Source organism: Ciconia boyciana, chromosome 5, assembly GCF_034638445.1.
Source record: "Ciconia boyciana chromosome 5, ASM3463844v1, whole genome shotgun sequence".
Classification (NCBI taxonomy): Eukaryota; Metazoa; Chordata; class Aves; order Ciconiiformes; family Ciconiidae; genus Ciconia; species Ciconia boyciana.
The window spans coordinates 11,079,437-11,098,738 of record NC_132938.1 but is presented as its reverse complement, the minus strand read 5'-3'; the positions used below and the strand labels follow the sequence as shown (position 1 = coordinate 11,098,738).

Genomic DNA, 19,302 nt, shown 5'->3' with positions numbered 1-19,302 from the left:
TGCGAACATGACTACACTTACAGCAACAGATATATCTAAGTTAGTTATAACCACAATACCTTGGCTAGGGGAGGCAGTCTAGCTGAAAGAGCACAACAGAGGCTAATTTTCGCCTCTCCTTGACATGTTAAATTAACTTGCTCTGCACTTCCTTACACTGGACTACTGCAGCTAGCCTTTTTTCAACATCCAGTATACCTTAGCTCATTTTTACAGAGCTACCTCTGCACTTCACTGCAGTCTAAATATATCCAATATCTTAAACTTGGGACAGTACTGTCAGGGGATTGAGAAAATTAGACTGAGGCTCCAACCCTATTTTAGTGAAGTCACAGTACAAAGACCAAGCACAGCTCCAATTATTTCAATAATCTTGAAGAAGTAACAATTTTTAGTAAACAACACCATATTGAAATACAACATCGACTTACCTCTTTTTTATCATGTGCAGGTACATGGTTAAAATATTCACAGGCCTGCCAAAATAAAATATTTTCTTCACTAAATTCTTTCCGTAGAAATTCCTAGGGGAAAAATAAACAAATAAATAAATGTCTCATAAAGAAAATAAGTTACTTGCCACTTCAAACAACATATTTATAATGCTTGATAGAATATTAAAGTTTGCATAATGGTAACATTTCAGTCTCACAGTCCAGTTTTCTTCTGAAGTAAAAATCTATGCGTGTCCAATATATGCCTAGCGCTTCTCTTCTTTCTGTTTTCTTTTTAAACGTATACAATTGAAAAGGATCCATCAAGTTACAATCAAATCATTTGCATATACAAAGACAAAGTTCATGTTAAGTAGTGTGTAAACTAGTGAATAAACTTTTAATAAAAATTTAAATAATTTATAACTACATTTAAAAATTACACTGCAAACCAGCTGTCTTTAATTGCAGTTCTACTAGTATAATAGAGTAGATGTTTATTGAGAAGTGCCCGTAATCAATTCTGTATTCATTACAGTGTCTTTCTGCATCACATGGCAACTACAAAAAATCATTTATCACTGCTTGCTGATGTGGTTACGTGGGTTCTCATTGGAAAATGCATTCTTAGAGAAAAAAAAAAAATCTCCCAGTACAACACACAATAATCAGGACATTTATATTATAGCATCCAACGCTCCAAATGAAGACTGGGACCCCATTCAGTTGGGAAATTGTACAACCAAAAACTGTCCTCAATTAAAATCTGTATAATTCAACATTCTCTCAGCATATGTTTCTTGAAAGCATTTTAACTGAGGCAGGGGAGTGGGGGGAGATATTAAAAAAATTAACTTGGTCTTCTCAAAAAATTATCTAGGCATTCATGTAACTGGAACAATGCCTGTTTACACTTTAGAGCTTTAGGTATCAGTGTTTAATTGGAAATTTTATTTTAAGTCAGCCCACAAGCCACAACCTTCACTTAAGTGTCACAGTGGTATCATTCAAGCTTCCTTAACATACAAGGCAGTCTCAGAAAGCAGTGTAAGAGGAACCTTCACAGAAATACTTAAAACTTAACTTTATTTGTGCTTTTAAGATTTATATAGAGTTTAGAGAGTCCCACTGTAAGAAAGCAATTGAGATAAACTACAATACAGGAAGTCTAAATCCACTAGCAATCTCTTAATTTAAACTAAAAGTTCTTCATATATCTAACTTGAGACATCAAATGTTAAAAGACAATCCAGAGAGTAGTCAGGGAACATTTCTGCATTTTACATGTAATTACAGATTAAAAGAGAATCAAATTAGTGAGCAGGAACTGGAACCCAACTGCCTACTTCCCAGCTCAGTGTCTTCACTATGAATTTATAGTCAATCTCCTGCTTGCTTTCTTTCTGGCCACGTGATTTGGGCACAGCTGGCTGCGCAACAATTCAGCTTCATCAGGAAGACTGAGCAGTGCCCCAGTTGGAACATTATGTAGCCTTGCAGTTGTCACACATGGCTGGGAAGCTGGAGATGTTGGTCTGAACCACTTGAGGAGGGAACTTGCAATCAGGCCTCTCACTTCCTGGATGACTGCTCTAATCAGCAGACTATTATGCAAAATGTGAGTATTTGCAAAACATGCAAAATCTCTTCTTCTTAGAGAGTAATTCCTGCTCTGTGACAAAGCTGTCCTCAGGAAAGGCCTATGCATGCTGAATCCCAAAAGCACCAAGATGCTTACTATGCAATCGTAAATTAAATGCTGATGCTCCAGTGTTCTTGAATACTCGCAGAAATCTGTATCTTTTGGCTAGTTACAGGTGATTCCCTTCTCAGTCCGTGGGCTTTCTGAGCCTCCCTTTGAAGGAATGATAACCTATCATTTGAAAAGGCATTTTTTTTTAGGCACCATGACTCTGCTTTATGCCAGATGCCAAGGCTTACACTCTTACGTGTATGTAAGTTTACTGGTGGCTTAAAAGTAATGAGAAAAGACAACTAAACTTTCAGTAGCGCACTCCCAAACTATATCATTTTTCAGGTGGATTCTAGCATCAGATCAAAATTGTATTTTTTCTTTCAGTCTGAGAAGTCATCTCAGTATCTAAGCAGAAACGCTAATAACTCTTAGGCTACTCTACTAAGAAAAATGGAAAGACAGGGAACATAACATCCAGGATATATTATTTTGCTTTCACCTTCTTTGTTTCCACAAACAGGTGTTCACTGTTAACATGTTTTTCTGGGTTTCCACACCATTTAATATAGAAGTCTGCTTATTAATCATCTGATATTTTAATGTACTTTTGTATCAAGTAAAGGAGTCCAATAATCTACATCTCTTATACCATAAGTTTCTTTATGTCCTGTTTGTGAAAATTATTTGGCCAGCACAAAATGTCCTTGTGATTCAGAATCAGCAACAGACTTTCAGTGCAACAATGCAAAAGTGTATAAACCTCTATTTCCTTACATGTAAAACAGATGATACTACTGACAACTTCATAAATGTGCTGTGAAGAAGCTTAATGTATGCTTTGCAAATACTCAACACTACTCCTGCAAGCTGCAGCTTTAACCAGTGCTGTTAGCTACCTTAACTACTTCCAAAAAGTATTTCTAAAAACCTTTTGCAGGAAGATAGGCAACTGTATCATTGAAAAAATGTTCTACACAGCTTCCAACATTTCAATAGGCAAACATGAATAGATTACCAATTCTCAGGAAACTACTGAAACTACTGTCTCTTTCTTTTTAAAAGGCTACAGATACAAATGTAACCAGATGTAATTGTTTTATAAAATGGGGAAGCTTTTTAAAAGTTCGGATACAAAGCAAAGTATAGCCTCCATTTTTATCTGAAACTTTTGCTATCCAGAAATACATGGCAATATGCGTATTACTATGAACTTTTATTCAACTGCGAAGCAGTTTAAACTTGGAAAGATGCTCAGATAACAACTGTGTAACAACAAACCCCTATCTCTTGCCCTATGTAAGGATCCTGCCAAGAAAGAAAAAAAGAATACAGAAAAATTACTGCAGCAATTTTGAAAGGCCTCTTACCATCCTTCAAAGCTTACCGAAAAATATTTAACACCAACAGGATCCTGAAGAAGACGCTCAAATGAAACTGCCCAGCTTGCAACTCTTCTTTCTCTAAGTCGTCGGCAGCTCTGTACACTGGGAAGACTAGCATTGCTACTGAGGCTATTTTCACTGATGCAGTCTTTTAAATCAGTACTATTCAGCTCTGTTAAAACAGAATGAACAAATTTGTCAATAAAATATTATTCACTTCTACTCTTCAGCATTGTTTACTTGATTTATCACACCTCCTGCTCAAGTTGAAAGTAGTGCAGACTTCAAAATATCCCTTGCCATTTTTATTAGGAGCAGCTGCATAGATAAAGCAACCCCAACCATCTCTCAATTTTCTTCTGTTCCACTGCAAAGAAAATTAAATTAATGTCTTAATAGCAATCCCCTACCCAAAACAAAAGGGCAAGCACAGAAGGAAATCTCTTTTCTTGCGTCAAAAAATAAATATTTTGGACAAAATTTTCTGCTTGCATTCCTCACCTCATGGACTGCAATCCTTCGTAAGATTATCCAAGGAAAGTAGACCTTTAAGGACCCACTGTTCACCAGAAAGTGAGAAAAAACCTATTAGGTGATAGGAGATAGCAAAATCTCATACACTCTTAAATCAGCAGAGAGGGACTATGTGAAGTTTTTAATAGAAATGAGAGATTCCCATTAAATGCTGAAAATTTAGGAAAGAAGTCAAATGAGAAAAAGAACATCAAGGAAAAAGCTAGTAATGGATGCCTTCCTCATCCATGGAAAGTAGAGGTATCAAACCACAGGTCCTAAATTTATCAGAGTTTCTGACAAAAACAGGGATCTGTTACTCCCTTCCAGACTCAAGCAACATAGTGCAATAATCTGGAGACCCCAAGTTGATAAATGATCGGATTCTTTAGATCTCAGGAAAACAGAAATTTCTTTTGTATTCTGAAAGACAAATTAACAAGAACCCGTAGAGAATTCAGGAAAACGCAACCTTGTGTAGCAGCGTGACTGTAATAGTTTCAAGTATTGACCCAGATTATCTTTATCACACATCATTAAACAGAGCATGAACAATAAACAATAAATTCTTAAAGAAGTGACCGCTTGTTCACAGAAGTGTAAAGGTGAAAGAAATGGCTGCTCTAAGTAAAAGCGGGAACTGTATACAACAGGGTCCTATTCACAAACCTGTCATTTATTTCTTGTATGCCCTTTTACAAATCACCACTTTCTTCATCTCCATTTACACAAATGTAAACTTGGCATAGTAGTACTCGCAGATACCCACTTCACAGAGGTGATCTCAAGTTTAATCAGTTGTGAAGACACAACTGAATAAAGCCCTGAGCTACCTGGTCTGATCTCATAACAGACCCTACTTTGAGCAGGACGTTGCACTAGAGAGATGTCAAAATGAATGATTCTGTGATGAAGGGATTAAAAAAAAAAAAAAAGCATACATTCAGTTCTTTGAAAAATTAGCAGTAATAGACGTGAGAAAATAATATCCTCAAATAAAATAGGTGATATCTTCAATAATTCTATGCCAAATGGAAAAGCAAATATACAGCTCATTATAAATGTAAACTGATTGAGAAAACCAAATTCACAACCAGTAAGAAATGGCCTATTCTTCACAGCGACATTTTTATTGTTTATTATTTTCCGCAGTTAATCACCTGGACTAACTAAAGCAAGGAGTAATTTCACCAAAATTACTACTTTGTAAGATCTCCCAAGTTCTCCTTTTATGCTATATATATTTCAAAGCACTTTGCATTTCCAAATTCTATGTTACAAAACATTACTGTTCCTCCTTGGAAGTATGAACTTTGAAAAAGAAGGACCATTCAAAGATAGTTATGAACATAGGAAAAAGTTATAGTTATAAAGATAAGAAAAATTAAAGAAAAAATAGTTCTGAAACTTCATTTTTAAATGTATTCTATAGCTTAGAAATATTTACTAAGATGTAACAGTTAACTACAGCAAATTTCTGTAAGCAAAGCTATTGTTTAAGACAAAAGTAAGACAAAGCAAGACAAAGACAGAGAATTAGATTAGGGAGGAATGAAAATGTAACTTTATATTTTCAACAAGGATAATATTTAAGGACTATAACAACACATCAGGTATACAAATATTTTTCTTTGCCTAAATGTCATATTAATCAAAGCTAATCAAAAACACTCAGCAGATAATGTCAAATTTTTAAATAAGAAATATTTATTCACTTTTTCCTTTAAGACATATGAAAGCACATAACCAAGTCAACTGTTAGCTTCATTAGAGAATACCTGTCACCACAGTGAAGCTATTGTGAAAGAAGTTAATGTGAATCTGAAGAGAATTGTATCTAAATTTATTATCTGAAGTATTTTGCTTTAACTCTGCAGGTGGATATGTTTTATTTTACAGTCCAGGATATAAATAGACACCCACTTCTTGATATATCTGGAACAGTTTCAGATACTGCCTCACTCCTAGAGGTTTCAATCCCCAGTGCTCTCCAGTGATGAATACTGAAAATTTCCTAGTTCCTTTCAGGCAAAATCAGAAAGGTAAACTCATCCCACATACCAAACCGTTTAAACCTACTTGGCTGACAGAGGGAAATTAGGGAGTAGCCACATGAAGTGCTCAACTCTAAATCCACAAGTCACAGCGCCTCAGGACTCAGAAAGGATTGCACAGTGGTAGGCACAGCAGTCATTAGCAGGTCAGCTTCGCCTTCCTCCCTCCAAGTGATGGCTGTTCAACTTCCCTATGGCAGGCAGGATGGCCAAACTGCAATTACAGTCTCTGAGTGTTTACACCAGTGGGTGACTGCTAACTACCTTTAATTGCTAGCAGCTGCTCACTCTCTCCAGCTTGTCAAAGTTACTTGCATTTGCTCTAAACTACCCTGGGTTCTCATTCCTCTGATATGCTGCCAACTCTGGAGGTCCCATGAACACAAATGAACCAAAATAAGCCTGCATTTTCAACAGCTTTGAGAGCTACTGGCACAGGTCCTCCAAAGTGTTAAAGCAGCATTAAGGGATTACTCACTCACCCTAAACTGTCTCTGTTCTGGTGGATTTTATTTAGCTAATTCAGATTTTTTCACAAAGAACTATTTGAATTCATATTTAACCCTGACACTGCTTTATTTTCCCTTAAAACAAAAATGCAGTCAGTTTGCTTTTAAAATCTGTACAGATTTCTGCTGGGGTACCGGTTGTCGTGAAAACAACACAGAACAAGGTTGTTTCCCAGAAAAGGCTTGGTTATTCTAGTTTCTTTTACCGCATATATCAACAGTCACAATTAAAACAGTGACAACCTAGTGCAGGTATACCATTTAGAATCAGAGAAAAAGAAAGGTCAGATGGGACGAAAAAACCCCCGCCAACTCTAACACTAGTACACACTTTATCCAAATCACACTTAAATGAAGACTGTATAAGCCATAACTCCTGCTCCACTCCCCTTGCAGAGGAACGTTTCCAACGTAAGCCTCCAGTGTCAGGTTTCCTGACTCTCACAACTCATGCATTCCTAGGCACACACAGCCCACTTTGGAAAGCAGGAATTGAGAAACTTTCCAACCGAGTCACTTATTTCATCTAATGATCACTCTGCGATGATGATCATTAGAGGAAACAGAGCCCTGATCCCACCCTCAAACATTCTAACCGCAAGGCTGTTGTGCAAAGTGGCCTCCTCCTTCTTGTTAAGTTTTCATATATAAGGAAGATTATATCTTAAGGAAGATTAGCTCTTGGGAATCCCAGGATGCCAAAAGAGTTTACTGTGAAAACCCCAACTCAGGTGCACAGAAGACTTAGCAGTGTTGCGAAGTTTCCTAACGCCTGCCTTCCTTTTTCCTTACTGTGTGGAAGCACCAACTCATCTTGCATTACCTGTAAAAGGAAGCTCCTTACTCAAGCATCCCGAATCCCAGGGACCTAAATTTATTTCTGTTCTGTTCAAGAACCACCGTACCTAGCGAGGAAGCACCCCTTTCTGTGCAAACTCATTCAGTTTCATTTATTACCTTCTTCAAACAGAGAATTGACACAGAGTGTTTCCTAAAACTCCACAGAAAAAAAATCTTTTACACCTTTGATGTTTACACATTCTGTGGAGGTTCTTGGTTTTGTTTTACAAATCCAGCATTATGTAACAAAATGCAGGCGTTTAATCAGCCAAAATCTTGAAAGTATACAGGAAAAGATGGTTCTGAAAGTTTTGATTTAAATAATATAAAGCAGTAGGTCTGAATACAATTAATTAAGGATGGTTTTGTATGCATTTTTTCATAAAATCCGTATACATTTTTCGACCTATGAATACTTTTTATTATGGTGAGAAGCTACATGTATTCCTTGCAATCATCGAAATGCATAAATTCATATAATTAAGATATTCCAGTTAATCACTAAGTTCGTTACCTGGATAAAGCTGGTAAGAACCACTGTGGTGCCACTTAATCAAATACTTCAAGCCATTCACTGAAAGCCATCCTCCTGAATCCATACCAAGTTCAGCTGTAACGTCCCGGAACCCATTGGGTGCAGATTAGTTTTACTGTACAGCACATTGTTCCTCTGCAGCTTTGGGATAAGGAAAGCTAACGCATTTCCCCTCAGCAATTCCTGGTAGCCTCTAACACCATTCTAAACAAATTGATTCTTTACCCTCATGGCTTCAAGCAGAGGAAAGCAATAGTATACTTAACACAAAGCATTATAAAATGCTACATAAATAATTTAAAGAAAAGACCTTTTGCCACTGCTGCTAAAGGAACTTGAATTATTTATGTTACAGTGGAACACAGCTACAGCAAGCATGCACCACCAATGTAACTGACAAATAAGTCACATACTTGTTGGAGGAAATAATCCATCTGTATTTATATGTAAAAAGTGTAAACCGTGTTTTGTTTTATTTTGGACTTCACTGCGGATTTTTTGCTCTACCTTCTTTAGTTACTTTTTTACATACAGTTTTACATTATTTATTATTGTAAACAACAGATCCCTTTCAAAAAAGTCTTTAAGAACCCTTTTCCTTATGAAAATTCTTTCCAGGTGATGAACAGTAAAACCAAAAATCAGCTGAAACTACAGCAAAGTAGTATCTTAGGAAAAACACATGCATATAGTATGTTATGCTTAAGTATTTGGAAATAATAGACTTCAAGCCTTGTGGAACTGATCTCTGTAGAGAATAGCAGGTAAGAACTGACTTGGACATTCTCAATAGCTCAGATTCCGCACCACCTGTCCGTCTGGGAGATGCATGATGATGTACTTCTATTATATGTCCTTTGACCTTAAGGTTTTCCCTTTGTAAAGTGCCGTCTAAGGTAGCAATAGCCAAAGTCAGACATTAGCTGGAAACTATTGATCATCCCTGTGATGATTTAGATGGCACAGTGCTCAAAACATCAGGCACAGCCTGCATGCTGTGTATGCACTCTCGCTATTCCTACAGTCAGCAGAAATGGACAGTTTCCAAGATGGGAAGTAGGAGAAATCTGCTAATTACAGGTCATTGTAGTAACATAAAATGGTTTCTGCTATTCCTAGAGCATAGGTGCTGCAGATTAATTGATCTATAGCAGTTACTTGCATCTAAGCATTATTACAGTTTGCATTCTGATTGTCTGCAGTTCATTAAACAAATCAATTACAGTTAAGAGTTGCTACTGGTCGGCATCTCTGGAAACAATGCTAATTCCAGTACCTGTATCTCTTACACGTCACCTATCTTGCAAAGCCCAAGTGCACAGTTTTGGCTGATGAGAACATCCCAGACTTGCACAAGCTGAGTTATCATGTAAAATAAATGCAACAAGGGGTAGATGGTTTCCAGCGCCTGGCTCTAATGTAATAAAAGCCATATGACATGAGGCTTCATTGATCTTGGAAAGAAAATGTACAGAGAGCTGTCGTACCTCCTATTATACTGAAGGGATGTATATAAACACATAATAATTACTTTTTACACATAAATTTCCCTTCCCAGACTAAAGCTTAAGAACAGTATTTATAGTATCTAGTTATACGTACAAACACTAATATTAAAATTTAGTCTAGGAATGGAAGTATGCACTGCTATACTAATGGTTACACTAGTGAAAATTTCTCTAATCTAGACATGCCCTAAGACGTGTAAACATGTGGATCTATTAATGAATTAGTGAGATTAGAGAAGATTGGAAAAATTTCAGTGCTGTGACATATTCAATAAAAGTGAAAGCCTGAAAATGTAATTCAGACATGAATCAGAGCTTTTTACTCAATACAGCTCTAAATTAAATGAATTAGGATTTTATTTCATTTCACTTTTTCTGGTTACAGTCTCTCTGGTTCTTATTTTTCCAATCCACTTTCTAGATATTTAAGCATTGATTCAGTATTACTCAGTATAGTTCAACTACTGCTTTTTACATAAATTACACACCCTGCCTTAAGTAGCATTTAACAATGAAGAGAGAGTCCATGTTAAATTTTCAGCACTAGCTGTAAAAATAGGTCATACAACTCAGCACAAAAACTGCATATAACTTATTGTTTGTTCTTTCACCTCTGCAACCTACATGGCCCTTAGATTTCATGACTTCACAAAACTGTATAGAATTAATTGTGAAAACACAATTACCTACAGGATTGGAATGAAATACAAAAGTCATATTGGAAGAACTGAAAATAAGTCAGATCTTTAAAATAAATTTTCAGCTGGAAGCATAAAAAGCTTGAAATGACTATCATATGAGTACTATCACAGGGATCTCCAAGTTTGGATAGGCAACAGAAGTAAAATATTTTTCATTAACATGGAACAAGAACCCTCATGGAGACAATGGTACATTCCATTTTAGCTAAAAAAGATCAATCTTTTGCCCCTTAGCACCTGGAACTTAATTCAGCTACATACACAAACAAGAAAAGTCTGTGCTTTGTCTTGATTTTTATATCAAACATGTAACATCTGGGGGAAAAAATACATATATTTCCCACAAAAACATAGGCTACATTTTAGAAATAGAAAGCAGAATAGACATAATTATTTTCTGTTTCCTTCTTTTGTCACTTTACAGACAAGACATACAATATAGAGTCTATCTTCTCATCTGGACAGAAGTACTGTTACAGCAGCAGACTGTCAGCAATAGAGAAGGAAAATATCTGACAAAGTCAGCCAGATATTGGAAAACGTCTCTGTCAAAAGGACCAAAACAGTAATGTTTCTCTACTACTGAACTACTAAACTAAAAATACTAAACTACTAAAATGTAGTTTTAGTTTTGCAAGGAATCAGAAATTAGGACATGATGGAGTTTTGTGAACAGCATTGCTAATTTTGCATTTACATTTGCATTTAATAGAAAAAATTATCCTTACCATTCAAAATCATTCTCCAATTTCACTGCACTAGTTAGAGCAACACAGTTTGTCCCCTTTTTATTTAATAAAATTGTCTTGTACTGTTGTCAAAGAACAGCAAACATAGTAGTATGTATGTAAGTGAGTTTCTCTGCAGGATCAAGTGAACCAGCTCCTGCCAAGCAAGACAAGTGAGAAAAGGCATCTCTTGTATACCCTAAACTATACAAATTCCTTTATTCCATTAAGGAAGCATACTTAAACTGTTTCAATTAGCTTCAAAGGTTCAGAGAAATTACCTTCTAATGTTTAGCAAAGAGTGGACATCCTTTAAAACATTAAAGCCATGTTAAAATCAAAACAAACCAGCTTAGGTGACATAAAGAGGAGTTTACTTAGAAGTACTCCAGGACTGCAAAAGCTCCACGCTGGGATTTTACAAATATCAAATTACTTACCCCCTTCTCAAAATGCATCACACTGTAAAGAAATTTCAACCTCAACAAATGCACCAACAGCTTACAACTTAGGAGCTAGAGCATATCTCTTCAAAAGCAAACAGGGTATGTAAAGGACAGTAAAACAGAACAAAGATTTTATCTACCATCCAATTATACAAAAGTCTACCAGCTCTGCCTCTTTATTATTATGAATGAAGAAGCCTAGTTATAATAAAAACGTGCATACATAGAGAGATGTGCCACAAAAAAAATTAGGCAAATGAAATCAGTGAAAGTACGTGAACATAATCCTGCAATATCTTCACTGGCACAGTTCCCAAAGAAGTCACAGAGTTCTGCACCACTCTGGACTCACATCTTGCAATACATCACCTTATTTACCACATATTATGTTGCTTAATGTGGAAAATTGATTCCTTTTAATTATAAAAGTAAAAACAAGCTTCAGCTTACCTCCATCAGAAACAGTTGCTGACTGCAATAAGAAAGAGAAAAATAAGTGTTACTTAAGTTTCATGATAAGTATTAGAAATCTCTGAGCTTCACATAATATTTGAAGTGTTAGCTACTTTTATCATCTTATTAACAACAGATAACATGAGAGAGGAAAATCTAAAGAACCCAGCTGTTACTTTCTCACAGGTGTTTCATCCCCACCATGAAATTCACCCTAGGCCTTTTAACCACTGTCCTGGAACTTGATCCCACTAGTATTTACTGGATGAAGTACTTCCTGTTGTGAGCAGCTACAATGCTTCCAACAGTCCTTAGGTGAATAGCATCAATCGGTTGGTGTATGTGAGAAAGCAGATACCTTAAAACTGACCTGCAAAGACTTAAAATGAAAACAACACCTCATATGCTTTATTTTTCTGCACTATCTGGAGATGTGTGGAATCAAAATTAAATGTGGTATTTTGTCAGTCAGATGACTGAAAACTTCCCCTGCCAGTCCCTTCTGACTTCCACAGAGCCAAAAGAATGTTAAGAGTGTTTCCAATAAGCTAGGTAAGAACTCCTCACCATCTCTACTAGTATTTTACATCAAATTTTCAAGGACAATTAGTCTTCTAGTGAAATTTTGAAGTTTATATCCTTATCTACCCTAACCTTCTCACCTTTGATCACAAATTACCTCAAGGCAGCTAACATTTCTGTAAAACCAAGTAGGTGACCATTTCCCAAACATGTACTTCAGAGCTTGCACCCTGACACTCAGCCAAGTGAAAGACTGGAAGGACAGCTGATTTTTAGATTTAAGTTTGTACTGATTTTTAATGGCTATTAAAAATTATTATTTTAGTTCGGGGAATCTTTTCTTGGTCATTTAAAGTGTCCTTGAATCTTTAAGTAACTTTCTAAACAGTTAAAAAGAAACTCTTATTTGGTACTGCTCGTTAAAAAGCTAGGAAAGAATGCCCTATAATACCTACAATTTCTTCAAGAAGGAAAACACACAGAAGAAAAAACCATACATATATACACAACTCAAGAAAAAAAACTGTCTCTCCAAGGTTTGTCTGTATTTTCCAGCCTTGGCCCTCTCCCCTTCAAAATCCACAAAAACCTTTAGTAATCCCTAAAAGAATAATATCTTCTCCTTTCTTCCTCTTTTCTGTTTCACTGCAGGATCTCATACTGCTGTTAACACTATCTGAAGAACATCACTTGTTATAAACTCTTGTGGCCTCACCATTCACATCAGCAGCAGAGGATCTGATCTAGTTTTGAATACAAGCATTCTGGAACTTTCAAAGTTTAAACTAGTCTCTATTGACATCATTCCTCTGGTGTTAGTTCAGATAAACACAAATACATCTTTCATAGAAAAGATCAAAAAAATGATGGCACTTCTTGTTTAACTACACAAAAATAAATGTTTCTGAATCTGTGAAGCATAATAATATAATCAAAAGTGTATCCAGGCCTCTCACTCTTTTTAATAGCACTGTTTCAGGTATCCAAAAAGCACTTCTGTTTTGGGTACAGTTCTTCAGTGAGGCTTAGGACATCATTTCTACTTGTATTTTGCACCTAAGTCTAGCAAGCATATTATGCATTCAGAAGCTGTAACTTAATTCATGGTTGTAATTTAGAAAATTTAATTTACATTACTGAAATCTGTTTTATAATTATGATTGCTTCTAATTTCTTATTCACATACTGTACAGAACAGCTGATGAATAAACAATTTCAATGTCATTTCTCAAAGAATGAAGAAAAGGATGACTCAAAGTAAAGTAATAGTACCAGTTTACACGAGACAGAAAAAAAATAAAAACACTTTCAAAATATATACATATTAGGAATGGTCACTTACTTTGGCAGCTTGCATGAATCTAGATTCAAACACCTAGTACAATTCTCCTTCATGTTTTTGAAAGGTATCAAGTAAAATGAATAGGATCTCATAGTAGTAAAAAGAATATTTACACTATTTTTTTTCAAAAACTGGGAAGTTAACAATTGTAAAATATCATTTTAAAGGAAAAATGGTGTGATTTCATAGAAAAGCTCAAACATTACAGTAATAGTACCACTTAAGTTCTATGGACAATGAGATATAGTTTTACCTCAATCCATTTAGCATAAGTTAATGCAGTGAGCTTTCTACACACCATGGGTTGGTTTTGTGTGTTTATTTTAAATGCTTTGGCTAATGCACGTTACATTACATGTATCAACATCTTAAAATCTCTCCAAGCAAGGCTCTAGTAATTATGTTTAAACATTAAAAAAAAAAATAGTACCCATAAGAATAACAGAATTTCTTATCTAAGTATCAACCACCTATTTTTGTGCTATTAAGATATTTTAAATTTCCCTTTGGTTTTGATATATTACAACTATATGGTATTTTTTTTACATTACAGGGTCACTAAAACTACCCAGCATGTTCCAAGCATTATCAGTTTACTTCTGTAGATCACAGAATAAAATTTATTTTAAGAAAATTTCTTTAAATTCATCTGTGTAACTGAACTAAATCCACTTAATTCAACAAAACCAACTAGAAACTAAAGCTTGTAAATAGTGTGTAAGAATTCACAGTAATGTGTTCAAAACATGTTTGTGAGTACTTAGAAATCTTAATATAAACCTGTCAGAAATTGCATGCAGTTCACTTTTAGACAAAGCAGTTGCTCTTCTAAACTGTTCAGCTAAAACTTGTCTAGATTTGTCCAAAGGTATAAGTTGCAAGACCAGATTTTTTTAAATACTATGATGATCTCATTTTAAAAATTCACTATATGTTGGGGGCTGTTTTTCATTCTTCAGCACTCATGCTTACCACCACTAGAGGCTCTTCAGGACAAAATTTTATCTACTACACATATAAAGTTTGATTATTTGATGAACTTTAACACTTACCACATACTTATTAAGAACTACCTATTAAAAAAGGTATGTATTAAAAAATATCTGTAGCCATTTCTGAAAAGATGAGGAAGGGTAGGGTATGACCCTGTGCCAGTTAGGGCTAATGTGAAGATTAAAAAAAAAAAGTATTTAAGTATTTCATTCCAAATGACAGGACATATATGTATTAATTTTGTGAATGTACATATGAACTATGACCCAGAAATAAAATCTAATTGCATTCAACCCTCAAATCTTTCACAACCAGATAAGAACTGAAATTAGTTCTTCAAATTACCCTGACTTCCAAATTGGTTTAGGAGAAAGCCCACAGTGTATGCCAGGAGTCTGATGATAACAAATTACCAAAATTTAAAAAATAAATCTAGTTTAGGAAACTAAAATGTCTTCCAGTATATCTCTTCATGGGAATTCTGCTTGCTCATCGAGCTGGACTAGCAGCTGAGGTATACAGACACTCTCTCTTCCTTAGACTTCAGGGCAAGATCTTGATCCCTGTGATCCAAGTGAGGAGCTCAGTGCCAGGGACAGCAAACTGAACAGTGGCTTCCCAGTTACCATACACCATAAAAGATGTTCTAGGTCTCTGTAAATTGGCAAATGCTTCAGCATATATTAGATAGCATAAAGTTCTGATTAAGAGAAAACATGTAAAATTTCTCTTTGTATCTCTTTGCTAGGTGGAAAAACCAGAAGGGCCCATGAGTTTTTTGATGTCATGTTCAGGATCTGCTTGCAACAAATCTAAAAGAGTATTAGCTTACAATAATTAACAGGGAGAAAACTACTTTGTGAGTACATATTTTTTTTTTCCAGAATAGAAATAGACAACATAGTATCTTGCACCAACAACAGGGTAAAAAGGGAGAGAGGGCATAAAGGAGAGTAATTCCTAAGGTTGAAACAGCCTATATCTTTTAGCTTTCGTGGTCTATAACCTGCTAGATGTGTGCACCACTGCATGAAACTAGTCTGATGACATCTTTCAGTTGACAGAAACTTACCCAGAAAATCCACTTAGTTCCATTTTACATGGATCTGGTCCCAGGAAACTAAGTACTGTCAAAGTCTGCCATAATACCATGATGCAGAAAACCCAAAAATACCCTACCCATATCGCAGACATTACACTGAGCAAATAAATCCATGTGTACAGGCTACCCACACAATACAAAAATGCTCTTTTTCTCCACCTCAAGATTTGTCATTCAAGGCAAAGTCATGCTCAAGTCCTTGAGTAGAACAAAAGGAAAGGTAGCGATACCAGGAGGGGTGACACATACTAGGAAATGCCAGGCCTTAGCAATAAAATGGAGCAACATGAAATCATCTGTGCTAATAGAATGTGAGTGAGTGCCTTCCTGAGTCAAAAAACATATCTATTTCCAACTCCTGAGATGTGGAGGGATAAAATCCATAAGGAGAATGAAGACGTATTCCTTTCTCCTACCCTAACGATGACAAAATCACAGACTAAACAGAAAAATCTATTTCTTTCCTGGGCATCCAGAAAGATTCAGAGAAAAAGGGATTAAAAATGACCTCTCTCTGTGTCTTTTCTAAAGTACACTTTCTTCCAATATAGGCATCGACTTTTTGCTGCATCCAAAGAATTCTCTGACTGCTGCCTTCAGAATCTGTTAGACTTACCTAGTACAATATTATACTACTCACTATTTTACAAAAGCCCCTCTAATTAAGCCTTTCAGCTTGGAATAGCGTACCTACCTCCACCAACCTTCTAAACTGATTTTCTCATATGATTTCCATATACAAAATAAGTTTGGGAAACTTGTCGTGTTCTTTAAGACATGAAGCACTGAAGATTTACAGACTGAATACAAACAGTCAACTTTCAAACATTCTGTCACTTAGCTCAGGGAAAGCCTATCATTCAGTCAACTGTCTGCTTGCATCTAGCTTTGTTCAAACTCCTTATTAAATCACCTGAAGCAACTTCTCCTTTTGCCAAGGTATGAATTATGAGCAGGTCCCTAGATCTTCAGTCACATTACTCCAGGACTTACATTACATACATGTATTTTTATCCTTTTAAATACATTACAGCATTAACGTTGTACAAATGCCATGAACTCCAATGATCTCTGGGAGGGAGATCATGTCTCTAAAATATGGTATACACTGTTCTAACATTTTAAATAAAAAATAAAGCTGTATTACTTATAAGTTATTGCTAGGTTTTCCTTCTAATAAATAATCTCAAATGTACTTCTCACCTAAACATTAGAGTAATAATATAGTATTTTTATCCTCATTTCAAAATATTATTGCAATTAATTTCATTATTTAGAATTCTATGAGAAGGATGCTCCTTCAGAATGCCACTTAAAGGAGAACTATTACATAATTTGTCTTTTCAATTCTCTACCACCAAAGAAGGGCATTTATAACAGTTAATACAAAAGAATTACAGATGTAAGAATTCCCAAGGAAAAAAAATACAGTACCACTACTGTACAATAATTTTACTGAATACATTCTTCTCTGAAGTTATATATTTTTGTCAAATATTTGAATCTATAAAACCAACATAGGAACAGTAAATGATGTGACATTTGGAATTCCTTTAAGAAATAAATGTTCAAGTTTTTACCCCAAACAAAACCAATCTTATCACATATAAACACAGTGCCTTAAATGCCAAATCCATCCCTAAAATTATTTTGATAAAGATATATACAAAATATATAGAGTTTTACCTAAAGATATAATATTGATATAATGGAACAGAAAGCATATACAAAATACATTGCACAGAATTAAAAAATAGGCATAGATTATAAACATACTAATTTTTTAGCTTTACACATATTGGGCACAGTTCATAAATACATCTCAAAATCTGAATGTTAGTTGGTACAATAAGATTCCTTTTCTCTGATAATAAAACCCAATGCTTGCATTTACAAAGGAATTTTAACTCAAATACTTTAAAGTAAAAAAGCTTAAAGGCTAAGCAAAAAGCATTCTGAAGCTGATAACATTCTTCTCTAATTTCTTGACAATAACAATAGCCTCTTCTAATTTATCACTGCAACAATGCCTTGCCTTAGCTAAATATAATTCATATCACTTACCCGCTCTTCGTAAGAAACAGCAGTTATTTTTCCTAACAGCACTCTTCCTAAATTCATCTTCACTTAATATAGAAAAAGCATTTCCTTAATACATAAGCTTCTCAAAGATTAAACTAAAAAATTCAACCCTGTTCCATGCCTGTACATGCCAGTAAAGTTTAAAGGCATTTCGTATGAAGTTCTATTTTACTCCCTTTATGTTACCCATAGCAACAGGCCAATGCAGGAAGCTGTGGTTCGTCAAGGATTCAGATTAGATCTCAATTATCTCTCACCAGAAAAGCTAGATCATTTTATATAAATCATACTGATTGTATTTTAAAACGTTTCCTATAACAAATCAGGAAAATAAAATGACGTTGAATTGTGTGATAGTCCTCTATTCAATAAAACAGATTTCCAAGACAGTTTTCAGAAAAACATTAGTTAATCATCCTAACATTAGTTATAGAAACATTTACATAGTAAACCACTATTTTCAGATGTTTACATAGTGCAAGCCAGAATAAAGTAGGACCTCAAACGGTCTATTCTGCTTAACTTTTCAGTGGTTCACACTATAAATTGCATGTAAAAATGCACAGTACCAGGAAACTTGGCATATTTGGTTAAACCTAGGAGCAGCCCGTTGTCACTAAAGACAAAATTCTCCTTTCAGAAACCAACTGATATTCTGCCCTTCCTTCCTCACTACCCGAGCCTGTGCTCAACTGATGCCAAGACAGTTCTGTGCACAGCGCCTTAGGAACAGACAGCAAACAGGCTACTTGTAATGTAAGAGGGAAGTGCTATTAACTTGCCTGTGACAGCAGTGTCTTCAAGTGACTGTATATGGAAAGTATAGGATTTTGTGAAGTTTGCTGCTATTTACAAGTAAATAGCGATAGTACCTAAACCATTCATTGCTGTTACTTTTTTAGCAATCAGAATACAATTTTCTGCTAAAAATAAACACCAGAATTGCAAACTGGGAATGATTAGTGAGCATTTTTATGCTAGTGGGATGTCCTTAAAGCCAAGGTGGACTTACTAGCAGTAGTTTAGGAAAGAGGAGTCCTCCCTTGTTCAGTGCAGCATGTGGAATCCCCCACATCCATACAGTTCCTAGGTTGAGCCCCTAATATAAAAACAACCCTATGAAGAAGGCAAATATTACTCTGAAATTATATAGAGAGAAAATGAGGCAAAAAGAAGTTAAGAGCCTTTACTAACAATCTCAGGGTAATATTGGCTTGCAAAAGACAGTCCAAGTCTGCACATCTTCCCATTTTTTGATTTAGGATGAAGAGACTTGATTAACAGAAAAACTCAATCTTCTCAATTTAATTTAGAGTGATCAGAGAAGAAATTTTAAGGTAATTGCAGATTAAAATGGAGGAAGCATACTTTAACAAGCATTCCAGAAACATAAGCAAATTGCTGCAATGGACAAAGTTCATTTTATGATTGATTACTTGTTCGAATAGGCACACCACTGCAC

The 19,302-nt window shown here is 35.3% G+C and overlaps 1 protein-coding gene across 6 annotated transcripts in view; it reads right to left on the bottom strand.

Moving 5' to 3' along the window:
- RGS12 (regulator of G protein signaling 12) overlaps window positions 1–19,302 on the bottom strand; it is a 94,846-nt gene that overhangs the window by 37,514 nt on the left and 38,030 nt on the right. For all 6 annotated transcript variants that reach the window (XR_012042629.1, XM_072862261.1, XM_072862262.1 and 3 more), the window contains 3 exons: window positions 11,797–11,818; window positions 3,515–3,684; window positions 432–524 (listed from right to left, as the gene is read on the bottom strand). Coding sequence is in view for 5 of the 6 variants with exons in the window: in XM_072862261.1 (XP_072718362.1) it covers window positions 432–524; window positions 3,515–3,684; window positions 11,797–11,818 (285 nt within the window). In the remaining variant the exon portion in view is untranslated. The remainder of the gene's footprint in view (window positions 1–431; window positions 525–3,514; window positions 3,685–11,796; window positions 11,819–19,302) is intronic.